Below are 25553 nucleotides of genomic sequence, written 5' to 3'. Positions count from 1 at the left end.
CTGGGTGCAGTTGTGGTCACTGGAGGGGGTGCGGAGGGGGTTCCCCAGGACATTGCCTGGGGTGAAGTGGCTCTGTTATGAGGAGAGACTGGAATGCTCAGGTCCCCGGAGCGGAGGGGACTGAGGGGACCTGACAGACCTGCACGACATTATAAGGCCAGAGTTCGGCTGGAAACCTTTCCCCATGGTGACCGTATCTAACACCTGAGGGCACGGGTTTAAGGTGAGGAGTGAGATGTTTATAGGGGATGATTATCCTTCCCCAAGGGTGGAACACAGGCCCTGAGGAAGTAGTGGAGGCAGGCTCTCTCACCACAGTTAACAAACACCCAAGCACTTGAATCACTAAGGCAGAGAAGGTCCGGACTAAGTGCTGGTGAATGGGATTGGTACAGGTGGGTACTTGGTAGGCAGCAGGGAGGTGATGGACCGAAGGGCCTGTTGTGTGCTGTGACTGTGTGATTTCTGAACCATCAGGACGTCATAATCACTTTCAATAAAAATATGAAATAAGATGCTCACCTGATCAAAAATTCCACCCTCTGAGATAAGGAGAGTTCTTGCTTCAGTGTTGATGTGTAAAGTGAATTTCAGGTGAGGCATCAAAAGCTGCAACGTTAAAGGATGAGCTTATTCTCAGCAACTTCATGCAAGATAAAGGGGCAACCAACACCATCGCCGGTCAGCTGTGCTTCAACCAACACCATCGCCGGTCAGCTGTGCTTCATGTTGAGACAGACAGACTCGAGGAGTGAACTTTGCCCCAGAATTCAGCTGCTACAACGTACACGGGCTCACCAGACATGCCCGAGGTCTGCAGTATATCCATGTCCTGCCGCTGGGCAAACGGCACACGGATGTGTGCAAGAGTTGCTGGCACCAGTTCTCTTTGTGAAAGTTAGAGGCAAAAACTCAAAGAAAGAATTTTGATGTCTACTTCGAGGATGAATCGATTCTAAGGTGGGAAGGAGGGTGGGTCAAAGGGCGCAATAAATCAAAAGTACCTTAGCTCGTGAGAACGTTTTTGAAGCAGAGTTTGGACCAGGAGTGGTTGAGCAGGTAGAAGGAAGATGACGGTGTAATAGGGACTGGTGAAGGGAGGGGACAACGCTGACGGGGAGTGGCAACACCAGCAGCGATCGGCAGGCTGCGACGGAGAGCCCTGCCGAAACTTCCATGAAGTTACCCCTCCTGCAGAGGCAGCGACCTCCTCTGGTCCGTCCTTCCAGACCGAGGCTGTGCAGTTCATTCAGCACATCCTACTCACACTCACTCACACACACACACTCACTCACACTCGCACACACGCTCACACACACTCATGCGCACGCACACTCATACACACACACACTCAGACACACACACGCACAGACACACACACGCACAGGCACACACACACACACACACAGACACTCACACGCACAGACACACACACACAGCCACTCACACGCACAGACACACACACAGACACTCACACGCACAGACACACACGCACAGACACACACACACACACAGACACTCACACGCACAGACACTCACACGCACAGACACACACACACACACACACACAGCCACTCACACGCACAGACACACACACACACAGCCACTCACACGCACAGACACTCACACGCACAGACACACTCACACGCACAGACACACGCACAGACACACGCACAGACACACACACACAGACACTCACACGCACAGACACACTCACACGCACAGACACACGCACAGACACACACACACACACACACAGCCACTCACACGCACAGACACACACACACACAGACACTCACACGCACAGACACACACACACAGACACTCACACGCACAGACACTCACACGCACAGACACTCACACACAGACACTCACACGCACAGACACGGTCTCACACTTCACACAGGGTTGACCATGTGCCAGTGACATTATGAGGTGTAGACAGATTCTTTTTCCCAGGGTGGAGATGTCAAATGCCGGTGGACATGGGTTTAAGGTGAGAGGGGAAAGTTTAAATGATGTTTCTGGAGAGTTTTTTTACCGAGCGGTGGGTGCCTGGAGCGCGCTGCCCGGGGATGGAACAGGTGCAGGCAGAGGGGATGAGTTAGGCTGGCATCGTGGGCCGAAGGGCCAGTTCCATGTTCGAATCCTCCCTGTCGCCGGACATCACCAAGGACGGTGACCAGAGACGGCTCAATCACTGAGGACAGACTGCTGGCTCCCTGACTCTGCGTTGGTGCGTGGAATAGACTGCAATTTGCCCAAAATTACCTTAAAGACCGGGTGTGCGCTTGGAAGCTTCCGTAAGGTCGCAATGCAGAAGATTTCAGCAAACAGGTGAGTCTTCAGCAAGTGTGAGACCAGCTGGTGAATCTGTGCGTCAGCGTGTCGGACCCAGATCTTGGCCAGGCGCCAGTCGTGTTTACTGTCACTCGGTAGGAAAATGGGGTTCGCTGGTCCCGGCTGCTGTCGGAGCTGTGGGTCACAGAGGTCCCGGCTGATGTTTGCTGTCAATCTCAGGCCGGAGGAAAGGGATTGAAGGGACGGAGCAGCGCGACAGAAGCGCCCTGCGTCAACGGGTCCTTGCGTTAACGGGTCCTTGCGTTAACGGGTCTCTGTGTTAACAGGTTCCTGCGTTAACGGGTCCCTGCGTCAACGGGTCCTTGCGTTAACAGGTCTCTGTGTTAACAGGTTCCTGCGTTAACGGGTCCCTGCGTTAACGGGTCCCTGCGTTAACGGGTCTCTGCGTTAACGGGTCCCTGTGTTAACAGGTTCCTGCGTTAACGGGTCTCTGCGTTATCAGGGCAGCGGGTTCCCGCGTTAACAGGACAGTAGGTTCCTGCTTGAACAGGTTCCTGCGTTAACGGGGCAACGCACGGTGCTGAGGAATCCCAAAAAGTGACTGAGAAACCTCTCGTCCTGAACCGTAAGGTTTCAGCAACAGTTCAGCCGGTGAAAACATCCCTCCCGGAAAGGTGGAAGGAAAGAACTGATGTTGGAAAACTACCTAAAAATCAACAAACCGCAGACACTGGAAATCTGAAATAAATTCAGGAAATGCTGAAAACGTTCAGCAGGTCAGGCAGCATCTGTGGAGAGAGAAACGGTCGACTTCTGAGGCTGAAGACCTGACATGCTGGAAACCAGCGACGAGCGGTGAGATTATTGTAACCGAAAGATCTGAAACGTTAACTAAGTGTCTCTTTCCGCAGATGCTGCCTGGTCTATGGAGTGTTTCCGATCGAAAAGTACTTACTGCTTTGTATTTGATTGTTGGAGAGGGGCCTCGAGAATGTGTGTGTGTGTGAGAGAGAGAGAGAGCGAGAGAGCCAGAGATAGAGAGAGCCAGAGATAGAGAGAGAGAGAGAGAGACAGAGAGAGAGAGAGAAGGACAAAGAGACAGCGATCGAGAGAGACAGACAGAAAGGGACAGAAAGGGACAGAGAGAGACAGAGAGAGACAGACAGAGAAAGTGATAGAGAGAGCGAGAGAGAGAGTGATCGGGAGAGAGAGACAGAGAGAGAGTGAGAGAGAGAGAGAGAGAGAGGTAAAGAGAGCCAGGGACAGAGACAGAAAGTGAGAGAGGGAGCAAGAGACAGACAGACAGAGGGACGGAGAGAAAGAGCGAGAGAGAGTGATACAGAGAGAAATGAGACAGAGACAGACAGAGAGACAGAGAGAGACAGAGAAAGGACAAATGGGGGAGGGGAGGGGAGGTGGGGAGGGGAGAGGTGGGTGAGGAAAGGGAGAGGGAGAAGGATGGGGAGGGGCAGGAAGGGGAGCTGAGGGAGGGGAGGAGGTATAAGGGTGAGGGAGGGAGGTGGAGGGGGAGAGAGGTGTGGGGGAGGAGGGAGGTGAGGGAGGAGGAGGGGAGGAGGGAGAAGGGTGAGGGAGGGGGAAGAAGGGTGAGGGAGGAGGGGAGGAGGGATAAGGGTGGGGTGAGGTGAGGGAGAGAGGGATGGAGGGGAGGTGAGGGAAGGAAGAGGGAGGTAGGGAGGGGGAAGGTGTGAGGGAGGGGAGGAGGAGGGAGAAAGGTGGGGGAGTGAGGTGAGGAAGGGGAGGGAGAAGGTGAGGGAGGGGAGGGAGAAGGGGAGGGAGGGGAGGAGGAGGGAGAAGACCACTGTAGATCCGGGTGAACAGCTGGAGAAGGACAGTCCGTACCTGGATTGCAATGGGAACTAATTCATTCGCTGGATTCAGGTGCAAGAGACACATTGGTGCCTCGAGATATTGTTGCTTCGGCTTCGAATTGGCTGCAATTCCATCCAGTAACTCATAGTCGACAATGAATATGTTGCCTTTCTGTAAGAGAACAGAAGAACTGCTGGATGGTCTGTGAGTGAAGGCTGGATACAGAACAGGTCCTTCAGCAAACCCATCCTCTTACTGCTGAGCCGATCACTGCAGCCACGCAGTTAAAGCAGGGCAGCAGGTGAGATATTCTGAGCCCAGACTGTTGAGGGAAGGATGGGTCAGCATGCTTCAGTAAGTGCTGGCTGCAACCTCTTCTGCCTTAATTCTCAAGAGGATGAGAAAGGTGAAGGTATTCAACTGGGAAATGGATCCTTTCAGGGAGATGACCACACAATAGACCCAGTGGAGTGGAGACGAAATGACCTCTGCAGAGGAGAAAGTCTGAATGGAGTCATTCCCATGAAGAGGGTAGAGAGGGTGACGGATGAGTTATAAAACAGAGAGGCATAAAGAGATGGAGAGAGAAAACTAAACTCCCACTAGATAGCTACACAAGAGATATCAATTATGAAAAAAGTCCCGACGACTGTGGAAAGCACCAGTGAGATAAGAGATGGGTGCAGGGAATACACAGACGGACTGGCAGGTTACAGAGAGAGAAGGGGCCACAGTGGATGAGCTGTCTGAGTGTCCTGGGCAGAGTTACCGTCACAAGGATTTTGCAGTGGATTTGCATACTCCTGACATTCAGCTCATCACCAGGTCATTCATTGTGCCACTGAATCACATCCCAGGCTGGGGAGTCAGGATATGTTGGTTGGAAACACCAGCACACTGGTCAGGAGATCCCACCCTGGGTTCCAGGTCCAGCAGCTGAGCACAGGCAGCAGGATCAGACAAGGCCTATTTTACAGTGTCTCCACAATCATTGGAAACCTCAGGGCCTCTTCACACACTGACACTGGCAGCCTTGAACAGTGGGGGTTACTGTGGGTCAGTGTGGGACAGTGTAGGTCAGTGTTGGTCAGTGTGGGAACAGTGTGGGACAGTGTAGGTCAGTGTGGGAACAGTGTGGGTCAGTGAGGGTCAGTGTGGGACAGTGTGGGTCAGTGAGGGTCAGTGAGGGTCAGTGTGGGAACAGTGTGGGACAGTGTAGGTCAGTGTGGGTACAGTGTGGGTCAGTGTGGGAACAGTGTGGGTCGGTGAAGGTCAGTGAGGGAGCAATGTGGGACAGTGTAGGTCAGTGAGGGTCAGTGATGGAACAGTGTGGGTCAGTGAGGGTCAGTGTGGGACAGTGTGGTCAGTGAGGGTCAGTGTGGGTCAGTGAGGGTCAGTGTGGGACAGTGTGGGTCAGTGAAGGTCAGTGAGGGAGCAATGTGGGACAGTGTAGGTCAGTGAGGGTCAGTGATGGAACAGTGTGGGTCAGTGAGGGTCAGTGTGGGACAGTGTGGGTCAGTGAGGGTCAGTGTGGGTCAGTGAGGGTCAGTGTGGGAACAGTGTGGGACAGTGTGGGACAGTGAGGGTGAGTGAGGGACAATGTAGGTCAGTGATGGAACAGTGTGGGTCAGTGAGGGTCAGTGAGGGAACAATGTGGGACAGTGTAGGTCAGTGTGGGTCAGTGAGGGTCAGTGTGGGACAGTGTGGGAACAGTGTGGGTCAGTGAGGGTCAGTGCAGATCAGTGTGGGACAGTGTGGTCAGTGTGGTCAGTGTGGGGTTTCCACCAGAGGTGACCTGGGGCACTGAAAATGTTACCCAGGGAAGGGTTGAACCTGAACCCCCACCAGCTGAGACCAGATCAAGGTTGCAGACATAGAGAGCTCTGTGAGTGAGGGTGAGCAACAGTGTCTGTGACAGGTCCTGAGGTCAACTGATTCACTCTTCCTCACGTTTTGTTGGAGAAAGTTGCTGCTCCTCCAATCCTGGTGTCGGATCAGCAGTCTGAGAGTCTCGAGGCAGCGGGAGGTTTAAGGCAGTGAGGTAGAGCTCAGGTCTGGCGGCTTCTGTGTGGAAACTGGCCCTGGGCTGTCAGATGATGCTTGGGCAAGGTGTACGTGAGAAATGGGAGGGACAAAGGACAGGTCCTCACAGATGAGAAGTGGGAGGGGTAAAGGTCAGGTCATTGGGCTGGGGGGGGATACTAGAGTTATCGGGGCAGGTGCAGGAAGAGGACCCACTGGTGTTGATTCCCTGGCTGTGATTGGCTGGATAAGGACAGACGTAGGCAGGTGTAGCCCCACCCTGCAGGTGCAGAGGTTTTGAAGGAGTGTGGTGTAGTCACTGTGTCAGGCTGTAGGCAGTTTGAGGAGGACAAGAGGGGTGGGTTATGGGCACGTGGGATGTCATAAACTGGCTTTGATCAGAGCAGTTTTAACATCGGAGCTCTGGGCAAGGTGGGCATGGATCTGAGCACCTACAACAGGTTCAGGAACTGTGGGGAGGGCAAACGATGGATCAGTGGTGCGTAGGGTCAGGCGGAGCCAAGTACTGCTGTTTGATGAGATGCAATGGTTGAAAGTCAGAGACTGAAGGACCTCTGTAACACTCCCTATACCCCTCCCCCTCTGTAACCCCCTATACCTCTCCCACCTCTGTAACCCCCCTATACCCCTCCCCCTCTGTAACCCCCCATACTCCTACCCCTCTGGAACCCCCTATACCCCTCTGACCTCTGTAACCCCCTATACCCCTCCCAGCTCTGTAACCCACAATACCCCTCCCCCTCTGTAACACCCCATACCCCTCCCCTGTAACCCCCATACCCCCACCTTTGTAACCCCCATACCCGTCCCACCTCTGTAACCCCCCCAACACCCCTCTGACCCCTGTAAACCCCCCAACTCTACACCCCTCCCACCCTTGTAACCCCCTCCAACTCTACACCCCTCCCACCCATAACCTCCCCAACTCTACACCCCTCCCACCCCTGGAGCCCCCCCAACTCTACATCCCTCCATTCCCTGTAACCCCCCCCCCCCCCACCGCTCCACAACTCTACAAACCCCACACCAACCTGGACCTCTTGCTGGAGACTGGTGTTTGCCCCAAGAAACAGGGAGACCATTTCATTGGTGACAGGGAATTTTGGTGGGATCTCGCTGCACTGTTTAATGAGGATGGGGTTCGACCCGTTCAGATACTGATAGCCAAAGAATGTGTCTTCTTTCCAATGTTTCATCACGTATGCTGGGGGAGCAGAGCAAGCACACACTTGATCACATCCAATACTGGCGGGTCATGTACTTCATAAACCAAACTGTCCCTATTGCAAGCACATCCCTGTATTACCACCAGGAACATCCCTGTTTATCACATTGAACAGGTTCTCAAGTCAAGGCAAGTTTATTGTCACAATATCACAAGACTACGTGTGCACAGATGCAATGAAAAACGTACTTTCTGCAGCATCACAGGCACATAGCATTAGAGGCACAACATTCAGAAGAAAAAACATAAATTATACAAGAATTGTACAAGAAAGAACAAAATTAGAACCAAAAAAATAAACAAAGTGCACTGTGGTGCAAAGTGATCATAGTGCTTCTAAACTGTAGTGATCAGGGTTGTGTTGGTCGGTTCAAGAACCAAATGGTTGAAGGGAAGTCACTGTTCCTGAACCTGGTGGTGTGGGACTTCAGGCTTCTGCACCTCCTGCCTGGTGGTAGCTGTGAGAAGAGGGCATGGCCCGGATGGTGAGGAGCTTTGACGATGAGTGTTGCTTTTTGAGGCAGCTCCTCATATAGTACAATATAATATACCAGAGAAATCTCAGAGGCAACCAGTCACTGGGAGACAGATCAGGAGGCTTCTGTGGAATCCCCTCTGAGGATCTGTCTGCTCTTCCAGATGTTGAAATGGTTTCCAGCCTCAGCTGGTCCTGTCTCCTGGCACCAGTGTCGGGCAGCTGCCAGGGCAGAGCAGTAGACTCCTCCCCGTTACTGTGGGGAGTTGAAGGCAGCTGTCTGCACTGGCTTGGAGGTCAGGCTTTTCTGTGCCAAAGGCAAGAGACTGGCCGGAGCTCCGTCTGCTGGGACGGGAAACGAGCCGATGTCCACAGTGTCACAGGCAGGACAGTGTGTGCCCAGGGACAATGCTGCAACTGTCGGCAGCTTCTGAGAACGGTGCAACCTTCCCAGAGAGGCCGGCGGACGGAGTGCTGGAACAGCTGGAGACTGTGGCGGTGCTGGGCATGATCCTCAGTTCCCCATAGTCAGGTACAGGCGTGGTGCCAGAGCAGTGGCAAACTTCAAACCTTCACCCTTGTTGGTTAAAGGGGCTAAGGATGACCCTGGAGATTACAGGTCAGTCAGTTTAATGTTGGCAGCAGGGAGCTTTCAGAAGCAATAATCCAGGAAATAACTAACACCCAGTTGCATGTGTGTGTGTACGTGTGTGTGTACATGTCCGTGTACGTGTGTGTCTACATGTCCGTGTACATAGAACCATAGAACAATACAGCACAATACAGGCCCTTCGGCCCACCATGTTGTGCTGACCTTCAAACCACACCTAAGACTATCTAACCCCTTCCTCCCACATATCCCTCTATCTTAAATTCTTCCATATGCTTATCTAACAATCTCTTGATCTTGACCAACGTATCAGCCTCCACCACCACCCCAGGCAGCGCATTCCACGCACCAACCACTCTCTGGGTGAAAAACCCTCTGACATCTCCCTTGAACTTCCCACCCATTACCTTAAAGCCATGCCCTCTTGTATTGAGCATTGGTGCCCTGGGAAAGAGGTGCTGGCTGTCCACTCTATTCCTCTTAATATTTTGTATACCTCTATCATGTCTCCCCTCATCCTTCTTCTCTCCAATGAGTAAAGCCCTAGCTCCTTTAGTCTCTCCTCATAATCCATACTCTCTAATCCAGGCAGCATCTTGGTAAATCTCCTCTGAACCCTTTCCAACGCCTCCACATCCTTCCTTTAATGAGGCCACCAGAACTGGACACAGTACTCTAAGTGTGGCCTAACCAGAGTTTTGTAAAGCTGCATCATTACTTCACGGCTCTTAAACTCAATCCCACGATTTACGAAAGCTAACATCCCATAAGCTTTCTTAACTACCCTATCCACCCGTGAGGCAACTTTCAGGTATCTGTGGATATGAACCCCCAGATCCCTCTGCTCCTCCACACTACCCAGAATCCTGCCATTAACCTTGTACTCCGCCTTGGAGTTAGTCCTTCCAAAGTGTACCACCTCCGGATTGAACTACATCTGCCACTTCTCAGCCCAGCTCTGCATCCTATCAATATCCCTTTGTAAGCTTCGACAGCCCTCCACACTATCCACAACACCACCGATCTTTGTGTCATCTGCAAACTTGCTAACCCACCCTTCCACCCCCTCATCTGTCATTAATAAATATCACAAAAAGTAGAGGTCCCAGAATGGACACCACTAATCACAGCCCTCCAATCCGAATGCACTCCTTCCACCACAACCCTCTGCTTTCTACAGGCAAGCCAATTCTGAATCCACATGGCCAAGCCTCCCTGGATCCCTTGGCCTCTGACCTCCTGAAGAAGCCTACCATGAGGTACCTTATCAAACGCCTTACTAAAATCCATGTAGACCACATCTACTGCACTACCCTCATCAATCTTCCTGGTCACCTCCTCAAAGAACCCTATCAGGCTTGTGAGGCAAGATCTTCCCTTCACAAAGCCTTGCTGGCTGTCCCTAATCAGTCCATGATTCTCTAAATGCTCATAGATCCTCTCTCTTAGAATCCTTTCTAACAGCTTACCCACCACAGATGTAAGGCTCACTGGTCTGTAATTCCCTGGACTATCCCTACTACCTTTTTTGAATAAGGGGACAACATTCGCCACCCTCCAATCCTCTGGTACCATTCCCATGGACAATGAGTGTTGTGTGTGTCTACATGTCCGTGTACATGTGTCTATATGCCTGTACATGTCTGTGTGTGTAATGGTTGCACTCTCCCTTAGCAAGGCTACAACTATTATAAACAAAAGCTCCATTTTGCAAGCAAGCATGAAACCAGCTCAAAGAATCTCATGTGAAGGCTGGGCAGGTGATGTCAGAAACAACACAAGGTGACAGGAAGGTTGCCTGAAGTGAAGATCGCTGTTTGGGTTATACTCCGCCACAGGGTGTGATGTGGGGAATAGGCACAACCATCGTTTGCTGCACAGAGAGAGAGAGTGTGTTACGCCTGGAGATGCTGTTAGGCCCAGTCTCAATCTTCCTGCTCCAAGAACTACTCCAAAGTCCCTCACCCTGGAGACAATCTGATAAACCCCATCTGCTGCTTCCTTAGGGCCCTCCCACCATTCCCAGTCCTCCATCCACATACGTACCGCTAAGGGTTCCCGGCATCTCCTTGTTTACTTTAGATTTCCAGTATCTGCAGTCGTAGGATTTTGGATTTTTGTTCACTATCACTTCCCTGCTTTTGTGGTCTGGGCCTGTGTTTGTGAATCCCAGGGCCACCTAACACTGACCACAAGTAGCTGAGCCGAGTACTGACATCCCTCAGTAACAGCCTGTGACCTGACCAACAGCTGACCTCTCACATCGTGTCCAGGCCAACACATTTCCACAAATCTCTCCACAACTCTGCAGTCTACCTGTGCCTCCTTAACATCACCTTTAGAAACCCAGATGTGCTGCATCCCCGGCTCCCCCCTTATCAACTCATGAGTCACATCCATAAAAATCACGACTGGATTTGTAACTAGGATAAAAGTATGTTGATTCTGCCTAATCCATTTCTCAGAGGCCTTTGCTTCATAACATGCTCCAGTAAGTATCCGTCTGTCAGATGAACCACTGATGGAATCACAGGGAGATACAGCACAGAAACAGGCCCATCAAGTCCATCGTCAAGGTAAGTATGTGGAGAGGAGAGGTGCAGAGAGTCATGGGCCAAACATAGGCAGATGGAGCAGCTCGCTGGTCACCTTGGTCAGCACGGACCAGTTGGGCTGAAGGGCCTGTTTCTGTGCTCTCTGACTCTGTCCACACTGACCACCAGCCACTGACCTGCATTAACCCTATCTTTTAGTTTCCCCACATTCTCCTCAACTCCCCCCAGATTCTACCCCTCACCCACACACTGGGGGCAATTCACAGTGTCCAATTAACCCACTGACCCCACACGTCGTTGGGATGTGAGAGGAAACCGGAGCACCGGGGGAAAACCCACAGGGTCACAGGGAGAACGTGCAAACTCCACACAAACAGCAGCGGAGGTTGGGACTGAAGTCTGGTGGTGTGAGGCAGCAGCATTACCCGCTGTGCCACTGATCTGCAGAGGAGAAACAGACTTTCATGTCCAACACTCCACCCTTGTGTTTAACTATTTAACCCTTTCACCAGTTTTCCTTGCTTTGAGATTTCCCAGGTTTGTGCCTTTCACGGTTGCCTGAAACCAGAGGCGCTGTTGTTACATCACTTCAGGAGACATCGGCATGGGCTTTATTTCCCCAGGCCAGCATTAGAACGAATGGTCACCCTAACCCGAGACAACACCACAGGCTGATGGACCAGCACCGGGGACAACCCCTTGGAGACACCCTCCTGTGCTGTCGGCAGGGCTTTACCCACTGAGCCACGGGCACCTCTGTTACCGGCAGTGACAATGAAACAACTGGATGCTGACATACGTACCTGAGACTGGAAGTCTGCAGAAGTCAAACTGGCTCCGTAGCTCACTCAGCTTACCCCACACTGCATGAGACATGGGCTTCAGGCCAAGCTCCAAGATGCTGCATCAACAAAGACATGTTACAGTAAAGACAGCATAAAATGAAGCAACTAATTTCAGGGAGCCTGATCACAGGGGAGATGAAGCCTGGAGCAGTCTGGTACTGAGCCATGCAGATGTTTTGGTCGACACCAGCACAGATCACAGCTGGGTACGCTTCACCCACAGTGATCACCTTCCGCTGGGGAGGACCTTTCAAGGTGCTCTGCAAGAGTGATCACTCAGCGCAACTTGAGAACAGGTTACAGAAGGAGGTCACAAGTGACTGAAACTCAAAGAACAGAGGTGAAGTTCTGCTGCTACACACTCTGTGTGTGTGTGTGTGTGTGTGTGTGTGTGTGTGAGAGAGAGAGAGAGAGAGATTGTGTACCAGAGTGTTTGTCCCTGAGTAACACTCATATGCACCTTATGTTATTCTACATAAAGGCAACTAACGGGTGTCCTGCTGTATCTAAAGGGAGCCTTCATTGATGCATTTGGGAAGTTAAATCAGGGTGGGACATATGGAGTGGAGGACAGAGCCTCAGGGAGTGTGTAGAATACAGAGACCTTGGGGTACAGGTACATAGTTCCCTGAAAATGGGAACACAGGTAGACAGAGTGGTGTGTGGCACACTTGCCTTCATTGGCTGAAGCATAGAGCATAAGAGTTGGGACATTATTTTACAGCTGTACAAAATGTTGGTCAGGCAGCACTGGGAGTAGTGTGTGCAGTTCTGGTTGCCACACCACAGAAACGATGTGATCGAACTGCAGAAAATATTCACAAGGGTGTGGTCTGGATTAGAGGGCTTAATCAACAGGAGAGGCTGAACAGGCTGAGACTGTTTCCCCTGGAGAAAAGGATGCTGAGGGCTGACGACAGAGGTCTATAAAATGATGGGAGGAATAGAGAGAGTCTTGGTATTGGTATTGTTCTATTATTGTCACTTGTACTGAGGTACAGTGAAAAACTTGTCTAACATACTGATCGTACAGGTCAATTCATTACACAGTGCAGTTACATTGAGTTAGTACAGAGTGCATTGAGGTAGTACAGGTAAAAGCAACAGTACAGAGTAAAACAGCCACAGAGAAAGTGCAGTGCAGGTAGACAATAAGGTGCAAGGTCACAACACGGTAAATCGTGAGGTCAGAGTCCATCTCATCGTATAAGGGAACCATTCAATAGTCTTATCACAGTGAGGTAGAAGCTGTCCTTGAGCCTGATGGTACGTGCCCTCAGGCTCCTGTATCTTCTACCCGATGGAAGAGGAGAGAAGAGAGAATGACCCGGCTGGGTGGGGTCTTTGATTATGCTGGCTGCTACACCAAGGCAGCGAGAGGTGTATACAGAGTCTAAGGAGGGGAGGCTGGTGTCCGTGATGTGCTGGGCTGTGTCCATAACTCTCTGCAGTTTCTTGTGGTCCTGGGCAGAGCAGTTGCTGTACCAAGCCATGATGCATCCAGATAGGATGCTTTCTATGGTGCATCGATAAAAGTTGGTGGGTGTCAAAGGGGGCATACTGAATTTCTTTAGCCTCCTGAGGAAATATCCCACAGGGGGAATGTATAAAACTAGAGGACAATAAGAGGAGGAGAAAGAGGAATAAACGGAGCAGGAGAGGTGAGGTGTCCTGAAATCACTGCCATTCTCATGGGGGCTGCACTTGGGGCACGTTCCATGTCCCAGTGCAGGGGGAGAGTCAGGTAAGAACAGGGAGCATCAGGCACAACATCTGACACAGGAGTGAAGGAGGCTGAGGGGTCACCTAATGGAGGTTTATAAAATCATAAGGGGCAGAGATAAGGTGTATGGTCACAATCTTTTCCCCAGTGGAGGGGAGTCTAAAACTAGAGGGCACAGGTTTAAGGTGAGAGGGGATACAGGCACCTGAGGGGTAAGTTTTCCACACAGAAGGAGGTGGGTGTGTGGAACGAGCTGCCAAGAGAAGAGGCAGAGGTGGGGACAATTACAATGTTTAAAAGACACTCGGACAGGTCCATGGACAGGAAAGGTTTAGAGGATACGGGCCAAACACGGGCAAATGGGAGCAGCTCCGGGAGGCACCTTGGTCAGCAGGGACAGGTGGGACAGGGGTTTCTGTGCTGTAGGACCCTGTGGCAACTCTGTGACAAACTCCAGGCACCCATTTCCCACCCAACCCACCCAAAGACCGTTGTGACTTTGCTCGTTCTGTTCAAATACTTACGCAGAGTCAACATTGAGGAGAGTTCCGATTTTTCTCTGCAGTGGAATCTGGGCATCTCTCGGCAGGTTGCTGGCCTTTTCACAGTTAATGCTTTTGGGAATTCTGGGTGCAAAAGCGTTCCACCTGAAACACAGGAATTCTTTAAACTCTGCATGGAAGTATTGGGAAAGCAGATGTTGGTCAACTTGATGTTTATACCCAATGTAGCACTTACAGTTCAGGTACAATATACAGATCAGGCACAGAGTAAATCCAAACAATCTTTGACCAGAAACGTTCACTCTGTTTCTCTCTTCACAGATGCAGCCTGACCTGCTGAACGTTTACACCAATCTCTGTTTTTATTTCAGATTTCCAATATCTATAATGTTTCTTTATCTTTACAGAGTGATATTGCCTCCACACCGGCCCATCACGCACACCCAGGGTCAGACACAGAGTGAAGCTCCTTCCACACCATCCCATCACACACTCCCAGGCACAGACACAGAGTGAAGCTCCCTCTACACCGTCCCATCACACACTCCCGGGGCAGGGACAACACAGGTTAGACACAGAAAAAGCTTCCTCTGCAAAGTTCCAATGATGGTCTCTTAACCTGAAATTTGAGCAGCAAATATCTGAAGCAAATAACCCATTTTTTCCATTAGGGAATGGGGCTGAAACTTGCCAGTGTCTGACAGCGAAGGCTGGGTTAACCGGCTGATGGCCTCCCTGAGTAAAGGGACCTGTTGTCTTTGGGAGCTTCTGGTGAAAACCAGAAGCCCACAGCAAACAATGTCCACAGCCTGGACATGGAGCCTCAGCTGACCACCATTCCTACACAATGAGAGCGGCCGGGTGCAGCAGGTAGTGCTGCTGCCTCACAGCTCCAGAGACCTGGGTTCAATCCCGACCTCCACCACCAGCTGTGTGGAGCTTGCACGTTCTCCCTGTGACTGCGTGGGTTTCCCCCGGGGGCTCCAGTTTCCTCCCACATCCTAACGACATGTGGGGTTGGTGGGTTAATTGGCCGCTGTAAATTGCCCCCAGTGTGTAGGTGAGGGGTAGAATGTAAGGGGAGTTGTTGGGAATGTGGGGAGAATAGTTTACTGGGAAATAAATCGGGGAATGGGATTGACAGAATTGCTCTGAGAGCTGGAAGAGACTCGATGGGTTGAATGGCCTGTGTCTATATCGTAAAAAAACTATGAGGAATGTGAGGAAGGAAAGAGCCCCATTCTTGACTTGTCCACTGTGGTCCATGGTGGCCCAGTGTGATCCACTGTGGTCCATGGTGGTCCAGTGTGATCCACTGTGGTCCATGGCGGCCCAGTGTGATCCAATGTGGTCCAGTGTGATCCACTGTGGTCCAATGTGTCACAGTGTGATCCACTGTGGTCCATGGTGGTCCAGTGTGGTCCAATGTGTCACAGTGTGATCCACCGTGGTCCATGGTGGTCCAGTGTGATCCACTGTGGTCCATGGTGGTCCAGTGTGGTCCAACGTGTCACAGTGTGATCCACCGTGGTCCATGGTGGTCCAGTGTGATCCACTGTGGTCCATGGTGGTCCAGTGTGGTCCACTGTGGTTCATGGTGGTCCAGTGTGATCCAGTGTGGTCCATGGTGGTCCAGTGTGGTCCACTGTGGTCCAATGTGGTCCAGTGTGATCCACTGTGGTCCATGGTGGTCCAGTGTGGTCTACTGTGGTCCATAGTGGTCCACGGTGGTCCAGCGTGGTCCAGTGTGATCCACTGTGGTCCAATGTGGTCCAGTGTGATCCACTGTGGTCCAGTGTGATCCACTGTGGTCCAATGTGATCCACAGTGGTCCATGGTGGTCCAGTGTGATGCAATGTGGTCCATGGTGGTCCAGTGTGGTCCAATGTGTCACAGTGTGATCCACTGTGTTCCATGGTGGTTCAGTGTGATCCACTGTGGTCCATGGTGGTCCAGTGTGATCCAATGTGGCACTGTGTGGTCCACTGTGGCCCAGTGTGATCCACTGTGGTCCATGGTGGTCCAGTGTGGTCCACTGTGGCCCAGTGTGATCCACTGTGGTCCCATGTGTCACAGTGTGATCCACTGTGGTCCAATGTGTCACAGTGTGATCCAGTGTGATCCACTGTGGCCCTTCCCAAGGTCCGACAGTCCGTCTTGACCTGGTGCTATGTAACAGCAGAAGTGTCACACTCAGTCCCCTGATCCTCAAGGCCAAGTTCTCCTTCTTCTTCATGGGCAGGATTTCCATATTGTCTGGGACACAGGGTATCAGGGCAGGGCAGTCATTGCAAGGAGACTTGTCCGGGGTCCCGCTTGTGCCTTCTGACCCTTGTGACACCAGTTCCTGCCGCCTCACCACCAAGTCGTGACATCTGGGTCCCAACCAATTGCTGCAGAACCGGGAGGAAGTTTGTTGTCATGGCAACACTGGGGCTCTTGTCTCCAGAGTCTGGGCTCCCAAACCATAGGGCCAGGTCAGGCAGCACCTGAGGCCTGCAGGACTGGGAGCAGAGGTTTGTCTGGCTGAAGGTTCAGGGAGGGACAGCTCAATACTCACTGGTAGGTTTCTTGCCTCTTCTGCATTTCCTTTCTGCGGTGCTCCTCCAGGGTGGCTGAGTTGTACTCATGTCGTTTCCGGGCTGGGGGAGGACAACAACAATGATCATAATGGAACGTCACCTCCCAAGTCTTTCCAAAGCTTTCTCATTCTCCAATCCACTGCCTCAAAGTTGGGGTGCTGGCCCCTGCCCCCCCCCCCCCCCAAGTTAGAACCAGGAGTCTTGCCAACCCACCCAGTGCCACTGCAGTGTGGGTCAAAGATCATCATTGGGCCTGTTTCTCTCCACAGACCCTGCCCGACCTGCAGAGTGTTTCCTGCATCTCCTGCTTTATCTCAGAGTTCGGCATCTGTCATGTCCCAGGCCACAGGCATAGAATTCACCACGTTGTTAGGGCGTGGAGATTCGAGAGGTTTGCATGGGTTCACTCTACTGCGGGCTTTCACCTTCTCCTGTACACCAACAAGGTTCCGGGAGCAGTTGGCACTTGCAGGAGGTGACCGTGCAGTGGTGATTTACAGGTGAGGTGAGGTGAGGCATCCCGAACAAGAACTTCCCTTCCACTGTCCCTCCTCCCCCTCCCCACCCAGAGGACACCAGCCCGCAGCTCGGAGCCCAGTTCATCCACACTTCTATTTTCCGTTTACAAAGGTGGTTTATTCAGTGATTACAAGAATCCCATTACCACAATATTACAGTACTTCAAAATACCTATAACACGGTCATCACTATCCAGAACACACTGGCACCCACGGGTCCCGCAAATCCCCCGATGTACCCGTGGACACCGCGTGTTCCTTCCCCAGGGACACGGGGGCACGGACATAACCCCAGAAGAGGGGCAAGCAGTCGGCTCGGGCAGAGCCCTCGACTGCCCGCCGCCCGGACCTGTGAATGGCCGCTCTGGACAGGACCAGGAGCAAACCGACCAGAAGATGCCCGAACGCCCTCGCCCCCCGACCGCCCCTCCCCGCTCCGCCCCGACCCCATCCCGACCCGCCCCGACCCCCGCTCTGCCCCACCGCACTGCATGATTTGTTGATCTTTGAATCGGCTTCTGTGCATGAAACAAACTGTGGAACGGAGGGACTTGGGTCGCACAGGAGCAACACACAGAACGCCGGGGGACTCAGCGGGCCGGGCAGCGTCCGTGGAGGGAAATGGACAGTCGACGCTTCGGGTCGGGACCATTTATCAGGACATGATCAGTGCAGTTGTAGAGGGTAACTGAACTCTTACAACGGGGCTCAGTCCCTCCTCATCTGACAGTCCGATGACCAATCGGGTAAATCCTCACCCAGCAGCAGATATACCCCTTTGTCAGGTTAGAAGGCGAGTCCCTGTGTCATTCTGGGAATATATCTGCACTCCTGAAATCCTCCCGCAATAAAGGCCAATGTACCATCTTCCTTGTGGCTCAGATAAGATTTATTTATTAGTCACATGTACATCGAAACACACAGTGAAATGCATCTTTTGTGTAGTCTGCTGGGGGCAGCCCGCAAGTGTCGCCACGTTTCTGGCGCCAACATAGCATGTCCACAACTTCCTAACCCGTACGTCTTTGGAATGTGGGAGGAAACCGGAGCACCCGGAGGAAACCCACGCAGACACGGGGAGAATGTACAAACTCCTTACAGACAGCGGCCGGGATTGAACCCGGGGCGCTGGCGCTGTAATAGCGTTACACTGACCGCTGCACTACTGTGCCAGTAAACATCAACATTTCCCAATCTGTCAGCAATCAGCACACAGTATGGCCCAGGCACAGGAGGCGACGGGTCAACTGCTGGAAGGTCAGGATGTTTGGCTGCATCTGTCCCTCTGCTGCGGGCTCTCTGACCTGTGCCACACTGTTCACTGTCTGCCCTGTTGCTGAGGCTCACTGAGATTCTCTGCTTCCATACTCACCACAACCCACATGCCCAGTGTGCAACTGTTACAGAAGTCTGGAGATGAGGATAAAAGTTGGTGGGTTTTACTGCGTGTTTTTGGTTAATTGTGAGTAAATATCTGCAGCACTAAATCGGACTGTGAAATCTGTAATGTGCGAGAACAAAGTGGAAACAAAACTGCACCATCCTGTCAATATTGCACAGAATATAAATGCCCGAATCATACCGGTTCCTTCGATAACCTCGAGGGAGTCAGAATCACTCAGCCAGGCATAGCAGGGGAAATAGTAGACGCGGTTGTTTGGGGCTTCTACGGTGATGTGCCCACAGTACCAGCTGTCTTCTGGGAGCAGGGTGTGCTTCTGTTTGTACAGCCTCACCAGCAGAATGTCCCCAAGGTCAGACTTTGTTTTCATGTACAGGCTCTTGCCCTATGCAGAAAACGTCAAACACAGGGTCAGAGTTAGATTTCTGGCCACAACATATCGCTTGTACAAATTGGGAGCCCAGACCTCTGAACCCTCACTGTACACTGACCCATGAATCCTCACTAGACGCTAACCCCTGATCCAGAATGCCACCATACATAACCCCAGACCCCATATGCTGACCCCTGACCCACACCCTCACCATACGCTGGCCCCTGAACTCTCACCGTATGCTGCCCCCGAATCCTCACCGTATCTGACCCCTGACCCACACCCTCACCGTACAGTCTTTGTGGGGCTGTCTGGTGGGGAAAGCCCTCGAACCCCAGGAGCAATGGTGCTGTGTACAGAGGAGGATGTACTCCCCTACTGTGTACAGCACCAGCAGCACTGACCGTACAGACCCACCACCACTCGCCAGAGCACTTTCCTCTCCCTTGGTATAGTTTCATTACGCATGGTTTATTTTTGAAATAAAAGAAATACTCACCACCCCTTGCACAAACGGAGTCAGGCTCCAGATCCGAACAATATCCGAGACCCCCAGTGACCCCACCAAGGACACAGAGATTTTATCGATTGTGCCCGCAGAGAGCACGTCCCCGGTGTTGACGGTAACCCGATAGTTGATGGACATCTTGACCCTGCAGTGAGGAAGATGTGTGGCGAGATATATCTGTCTCCTTATAGTGCAGCAAATGCAGGGTGGGGCTACAGTGAGCTGAAAGTTTCACCAAACCGTATCTGATTTCTCTTGGTAGAATCTGTAAAATTCATCACAAATGCGGGAGGTGGAGCACACTGTTGACAGAAGTGTTACAAGTCGAGGCAGAGGACGCCTACCTCATGGAAATGTGGGGTCACTCTGAACGCCAGCGCTGTCTAACTGCAGCGTTAACAGCTCCCCCTCCCACTATCGATGCCAGTAAATGGAGAAGGTCACAACCTCGTCCCCTGCAGACTAAAGGCTGAGGCAGAGCCCAGTAACCAGGTAACCTTTAACCATAACCACAGAGGTCAGTGCGCAGGTGAGGAGCAAAACCTCACATCCCTTCCAAAAAGGGGAGCCTGCTTCTGGACACAAACACCCTCACTGTACAGTGACCCCTGACCCCACAACTCACCCTACGGTGAACCTTAACCCAAACCATTCAGTGACCGCTGACTCCAAACCCTCACCATACAGTGACCCCTGACCCCACACCTTCACCATACAGTGACCCCACAGAGTCTGAGGGAATTGTGCCAACTCCAGGCAGACTTGCAAGATGACTGCACTGGGGATGAGACGGTCGCCCACCTCTTTGCGGGCTGTGGGTTTGCGAGGAGGGTGTGGAGAAAGATGCAGGGGTCCTTGTCACGGTTCATCCCCAGCAGCTGCGTAACGGAGGATTCTCTGATCTACGGGCTGTTCCCAGGGACACACACAGACGGGACATCAACTGCTGCTGGAAGGTCATCACCTCAGTGAAACACGCCCTTTGGTCTGCCCGAAACCTGTTGGTCTCCCAGCACCGCGAGATGTCCGTGAGGGAACGCTGCCGACTGTACAGTCCCAACTGCAGGAGTCCATGCTGAGGGATGCGCTGAAGCTGGGTGCAGTCAATGCAAGGGCTCGGTGGGGAAGGACTACAGTTTAGCGTTTTTCTGCCACTGGAGAGGGAGGGGCAGGGTCAGGCGAGGAAGCCCCTTTAGTGGTGTGAATATGGGATTGGGGGTAATGAGAATGTGTATAAGGTATAAGGAAAGGTTAGGAGAGTAAAAGATTGTGAGCCCTGAGACGTGAATTAGAAGGTACATCACTATGCCTCTAAGACCGAGGCAGTATGGGGGTTACGCCCCCTTCTTGCATCGGTTCTCCAACAAGGCGTTTTAGTCCCCTGTCAGTCTCCCTGCAATACTCCAACCTTAGCAGTCCCGAAGCCAGGATGCCCTGAGTGGCGCCTTGTTCAGGATCTACAGGCTATTAACGCCATTGCGGCCGCACTTCATGCTGTGGTGCCTAACCCTGCAACAATTCTCAGTTTAATTCCAGCATCAGCCAAATGGTTCACTATTATCGATTTACAACATGCCTTCTTTTCAATTCCTTTGCACGAGAACTCGCAGTACCTTTTTGCCTTCACCTTTGAGGATAGACAGTATACCTGGACCCTCCTGCCCCAGGGATTCATCCACTCCCCCACTATATTTTCACAGACCCTCTGCAGCCAACTGCATGATATTCATTTTCCAGAGCAGTCTGCACTCATACAGTACATAGGTGATTTGTTGCTGGCTAGTAACACCCAGGAGAGCAATACTAAAGACACTAACTGTTTATTGAATGCCCTCCACTCACATGCCTATGTTGTCCCGCTAACCAAGGTCACACGGGTTAAGTCCCAGGTTAAGTTCCTTGGGGTCCTGATTACTGCCAAGGGTAGGATGCTAACGCCTGATAGAATGACCTCTATAGTGCAGGCTCCCCCTCCCACTACTCCTAAGGGGCTTTCTCACCTCCACAGGCCAACCCATCTCCAATGCACCTTATATAGAGAACTTACGGCAGGCAATTCAGTTGCCCTCTGCGTTGGCCGTAATTAAGTGTGCCGCACATAGGGATGATGACACTCCCATTTCCAAAGGTAATGCCAAAGCTGATACAGCGGCAAAGGCTGCAGCAGCAGGACATGAGTGGGAGGTTAGCACAGAAACATGTGCCTTATTATTGCGTGATACCCCTCAAAGTCCAGACATCTCCAACATTTTGAAACTTCAGGGGGATGCCCCTGATGCTGAGGTTCAATTGTGGCGGCAGCACAGTAGCTGCCTTCACCCTGTGACGCATGTCTGGACAATGCCGGCGGGCCAGATATGTGCACCTGATGCTTTGTTACCCCTCCTTATTGATAAACTCCACACTGATCCTCATCTCGTGGAAGAGCTCTTCCATGTAAACACCCTTGACCACAGGTCCATCAGGCAGTGCTCAGCACGGAACATCCTGCAGACACTGCAGGACAGGGACACTGTGGAGACTCTGGGGTGGTTCCCTGAGCAAACAGACCAAACCACATGGCATGTCCTTCCTGAAACATCTAAAACCCAGCACTTGAATCAACCATTCCAGCCCCGGAGCCATCCAAGTCTCCATAATGGCCACCACATCATAGCTCCAAGTATCGATCCAAGCTCTAAGCTCATCCGCCTTGTTCACAATACTCCTTGCGTTAAAATAGACACATCTCAAGCCTGTCTGAACACATCCCTTCTCTATCACCTGCCTATGGTACTTACTCCTAGCCTCCTCTATTTGAGAGCCAAACACCTCTTCCCCAGTTTCTCCAGTACGGATCCCACCCCCCAACAATTCTAGTTTAAACTCTCCCCAGTAGCCTTAGCAAACCTCCCCGCCAGTATGTTAGTTCCCCTAGGATTCAAGTGCAACCCGTCCTCTTTGAACAGGTCATACCTGCCCCAAAAGAGGCCCCAATGATCCAGAAAACTGAATCCCTGCTCCTTACTCCAATCCCTCAACCACGCATTTAACCTCCTCCTCATTCTGTTCCTATACCCACTGTCACTTAGCACAGGCAGTAATCCGGAAATTATTACTTTTGAGGTCCTGCTTCTCAACTTCCTTCCTAATTCTGTATAGTCTTTTTTCAGGACCTCATTCCTTTCCCTACCTATGTCGTTGGTACCAATATGTACCACAACCTCTGGCTGTTCTCCCTCCCCCTTCAGGATATCTTGGACGCAATCTGAAACGTCCCGGACCCTGGCACCTGGGAGGCAAACTACCTTCCGAGTTTCTTTCCTGCGTCCACAGAATCGCTTGTCTGCCCACCTAACTATAGTCCCCCATCACTAGTGCCCTCCTCACTCCTTCCCTACCCATCTGAGCCACAGGGCTGGACTCTGTGCCAGAGACACTGCCACCGTTGCTTCCCCCAGGTTGGCTGTCTCCCCCAGCAGTACTCAAGCAGGAGTACTTATTGTCAAGGGTACAGCCACAGGGGTACTCTCTGGTACCTGACTCTTCCCCTTCCCCTTCCCCCTCCTGACTGTGACCCAATTGCCTGATTCCGATGGTCCCGGCATGACCACCTGCCTATAACTCCTCTCTATTACCTCCTCACTCTCCCTGACCAGACAAAGGTCATCGACCTGCATCTCCTGTTCCCTAACACGGTCCCTCAGGAGCTGCAGCTCGACACACCGGGTGCAGTCGTAGCCTTCCTGGAGGCAGGGAGACTCCGGGAACTCCCACATCAGACACTGAGTACAGGAAACCGCACTCATACTCCTTCCTTAACTCAAGTCACTTACCTTTCCTGGCCCCTTTACTCCGAAGCCCCTTGAGCCAAAGCCTCTCACTCCGCTGACCGCTCTGATGCTGCCCACTGTATAGGCTGTTTGCTTTTTAAACTGTTCGCACCACACCTGCACAGTCCAGCCCCCACTCTACTGCTCTACATCTGCAGCTGGACTGTGTCAGTCGGCAGCATTCCCTCACGGACATCTCCCTGTGCTGGGACACCAACCGGTCTCGGACAGACCAAAGGACATCCTTCACCGAGTTGGTGACCCTCCAGCAGCACTTGATGCCTGTCTCGGTGTGTCCCCGGAAACAGCCCGGAGACCCTCTGTCACGCAGCTGCTGGGGATGAACCAGGACATGGACTCTCGCATGCGTCTCCACACCCCCTGGGCGAACCCACAGTCTGCACGTGGGTAACCGTCTCCTCCCCACCGCAGCTGTCCCAAGGGCATTGGGGGTGATGTGTTGTCAGGAGAGGAAAGCTCTGACTGGGATCTTGGGGTCCAAATCCATAGGACGGTCAAAGCAGCTGTGCAGGTTGACTCTGTGGTTAAGAAGGCATATGGTGTATTGACCTTCATCAATCGGGGAATTGAATTTAGGAGCCGTGAGGTATTGTTGCAGCTATATAGGTCCGTGGTCAGACCCCACTTGGAGTATTGTGCTCAGTTCTGGTTGCCTCACTACAGGAAAGATGTGGAAGCCATAGAGAGGGTGCGGAGGAGATTCACAAGGATGCTGCCTGGGATGCGGAGCATGCCTTATGAAAGCAGGTTGAGAGAACTCGGCCTTTTCTCCTTGGAGCGATGAGGGGGGACCTGATAGAGGTGTATAAGATGATGAGAGGTATTGATTGGGTAGATAGTCAGAGGCTTTTCCCCAGGGCTGAATTGGTGGCCACAAGAGGACATAGGTTTAAGGTGCTGGGGAGTAGATATAGAGGAGATGTCAGGGGTAAGTTTTTTACTCAGAGAGTGGTGAGTGCGGGGAATGGGCTGCCGGCGATGGTGGTGGAGGCGGATAAAGCTGCGATTTCGATTTTGACAGTTCAACCAACATCCTTATCACTTCCATGTGCTGCAGCCTTATCATTAGTGACCACCTGGTGTCCATGTTAACAGCAACTGTTCCTTCCTGTTTCTGCATTTCCTCAAAACCTCTGATAAATCAACAAACATGGTTCTAATTTTGTTTTCTAGATATTTCAAAAATAAACTTTATTCATTATAAAAAAACAAATAAATAAGTAGATAGATAAATAGGTGTTACAGGGCAAAGCTTTTACATTCATGGTCATTACATTGGGTAGTGTTAACTTAAGACCACAGCACCATCTGCCACTCATGGCCCCTGGGGTGATGCACTCTTCTGTTGTTTGAGGACAGGGAGGGGAGATCAGATGGTCCTCTGCACACAGCTGCTGGGGATGAACCAGGACACAGACACTTGCATCCATCTCCTCACCCTCTGGGCAGGTGGGTGACCATCTCCTCCCTACCGCAGCCGACCCCAGGGCAGGGGGTGTGGGTCAGTGTCACCGTGTGGTGAGGGTTCAAAGGTCACTATGTGGTGAGGTGTGGGGTCGGAGTCACCATACGGTAAGTGTGTGTATGTATGTACGTGCACATGCGTGTGGTGGGATGCACCTTTCGGGACAGGCGTGTGTGTACACCCGTGAGTAGATCTATGGCCCTCTGTACATTCATTCATCACCAAACCCCACCAGCCCTTCGGACAGCACAGGCACTGGCTGCTGCTTCCATACGGAACCTCCCCAAAGAACCCTGACAAACCCGTCAAATACGATATCCTGTGCTCATTACATCATGGAGGAAACCGTTCAGCCCATCTGGTGCATGCCAGTTCCCAGCTCGTCAGTCCCAGTATCCCCACCACATTCTCTCTCAAGCACCCCTTTGATTCTTTTACCACCTACCGACACACCAGGGGTAACTTACAGTGACCAATTAACCCACCAACCCACCCGCCTGGAACATGGGAGGAAACTGGACCACCCGGGAAAACCCATGCGGTCACAGGGAGAACATGCAAACTCCACACAGACAGCACTGGAGGTCAGGAGCCATGAACAAGCAGCACAGACAACTACCCTATTGAAACCACGGTGACTGAACATTCATTGCAAGGTTTTTTTATACCAGAAAACAGAACTTTCCCAACCGCTCATGTTACCCACGTAGCCTGTAGATCCCCTTTTCTCTCTCCTCCCTTTCCTGACACACTGTTATATTT

The 25553-nt window shown here is 52.0% G+C and overlaps 1 protein-coding gene across 2 annotated transcripts in view; it reads right to left on the bottom strand.

The window, feature by feature from the left end:
* LOC127586678 (polyunsaturated fatty acid lipoxygenase ALOX15B-like) overlaps window positions 1-25553 on the bottom strand; it is a 46165-nt gene that overhangs the window by 15929 nt on the left and 4683 nt on the right. For both annotated transcript variants that reach the window (XM_052044800.1, XM_052044801.1), the window contains exons 2-10: window positions 19485-19638; window positions 18793-18997; window positions 16671-16752; window positions 14132-14254; window positions 11843-11940; window positions 7206-7378; window positions 4162-4302; window positions 2272-2475; window positions 523-609 (exon numbers count right to left, since the gene is read on the bottom strand). In XM_052044800.1, the coding sequence (XP_051900760.1) occupies window positions 523-609; window positions 2272-2475; window positions 4162-4302; window positions 7206-7378; window positions 11843-11940; window positions 14132-14254; window positions 16671-16752; window positions 18793-18997; window positions 19485-19638 (1267 nt within the window). The remainder of the gene's footprint in view (window positions 1-522; window positions 610-2271; window positions 2476-4161; window positions 4303-7205; window positions 7379-11842; window positions 11941-14131; window positions 14255-16670; window positions 16753-18792; window positions 18998-19484; window positions 19639-25553) is intronic.

The sequence above is a fragment of the Pristis pectinata genome, chromosome 37 (genome assembly GCF_009764475.1).
Source record: "Pristis pectinata isolate sPriPec2 chromosome 37, sPriPec2.1.pri, whole genome shotgun sequence".
In the NCBI taxonomy this organism is placed as follows: domain Eukaryota; kingdom Metazoa; phylum Chordata; class Chondrichthyes; order Rhinopristiformes; family Pristidae; genus Pristis; species Pristis pectinata.
This window is presented reverse-complemented; position numbering and strand designations above follow the sequence as displayed.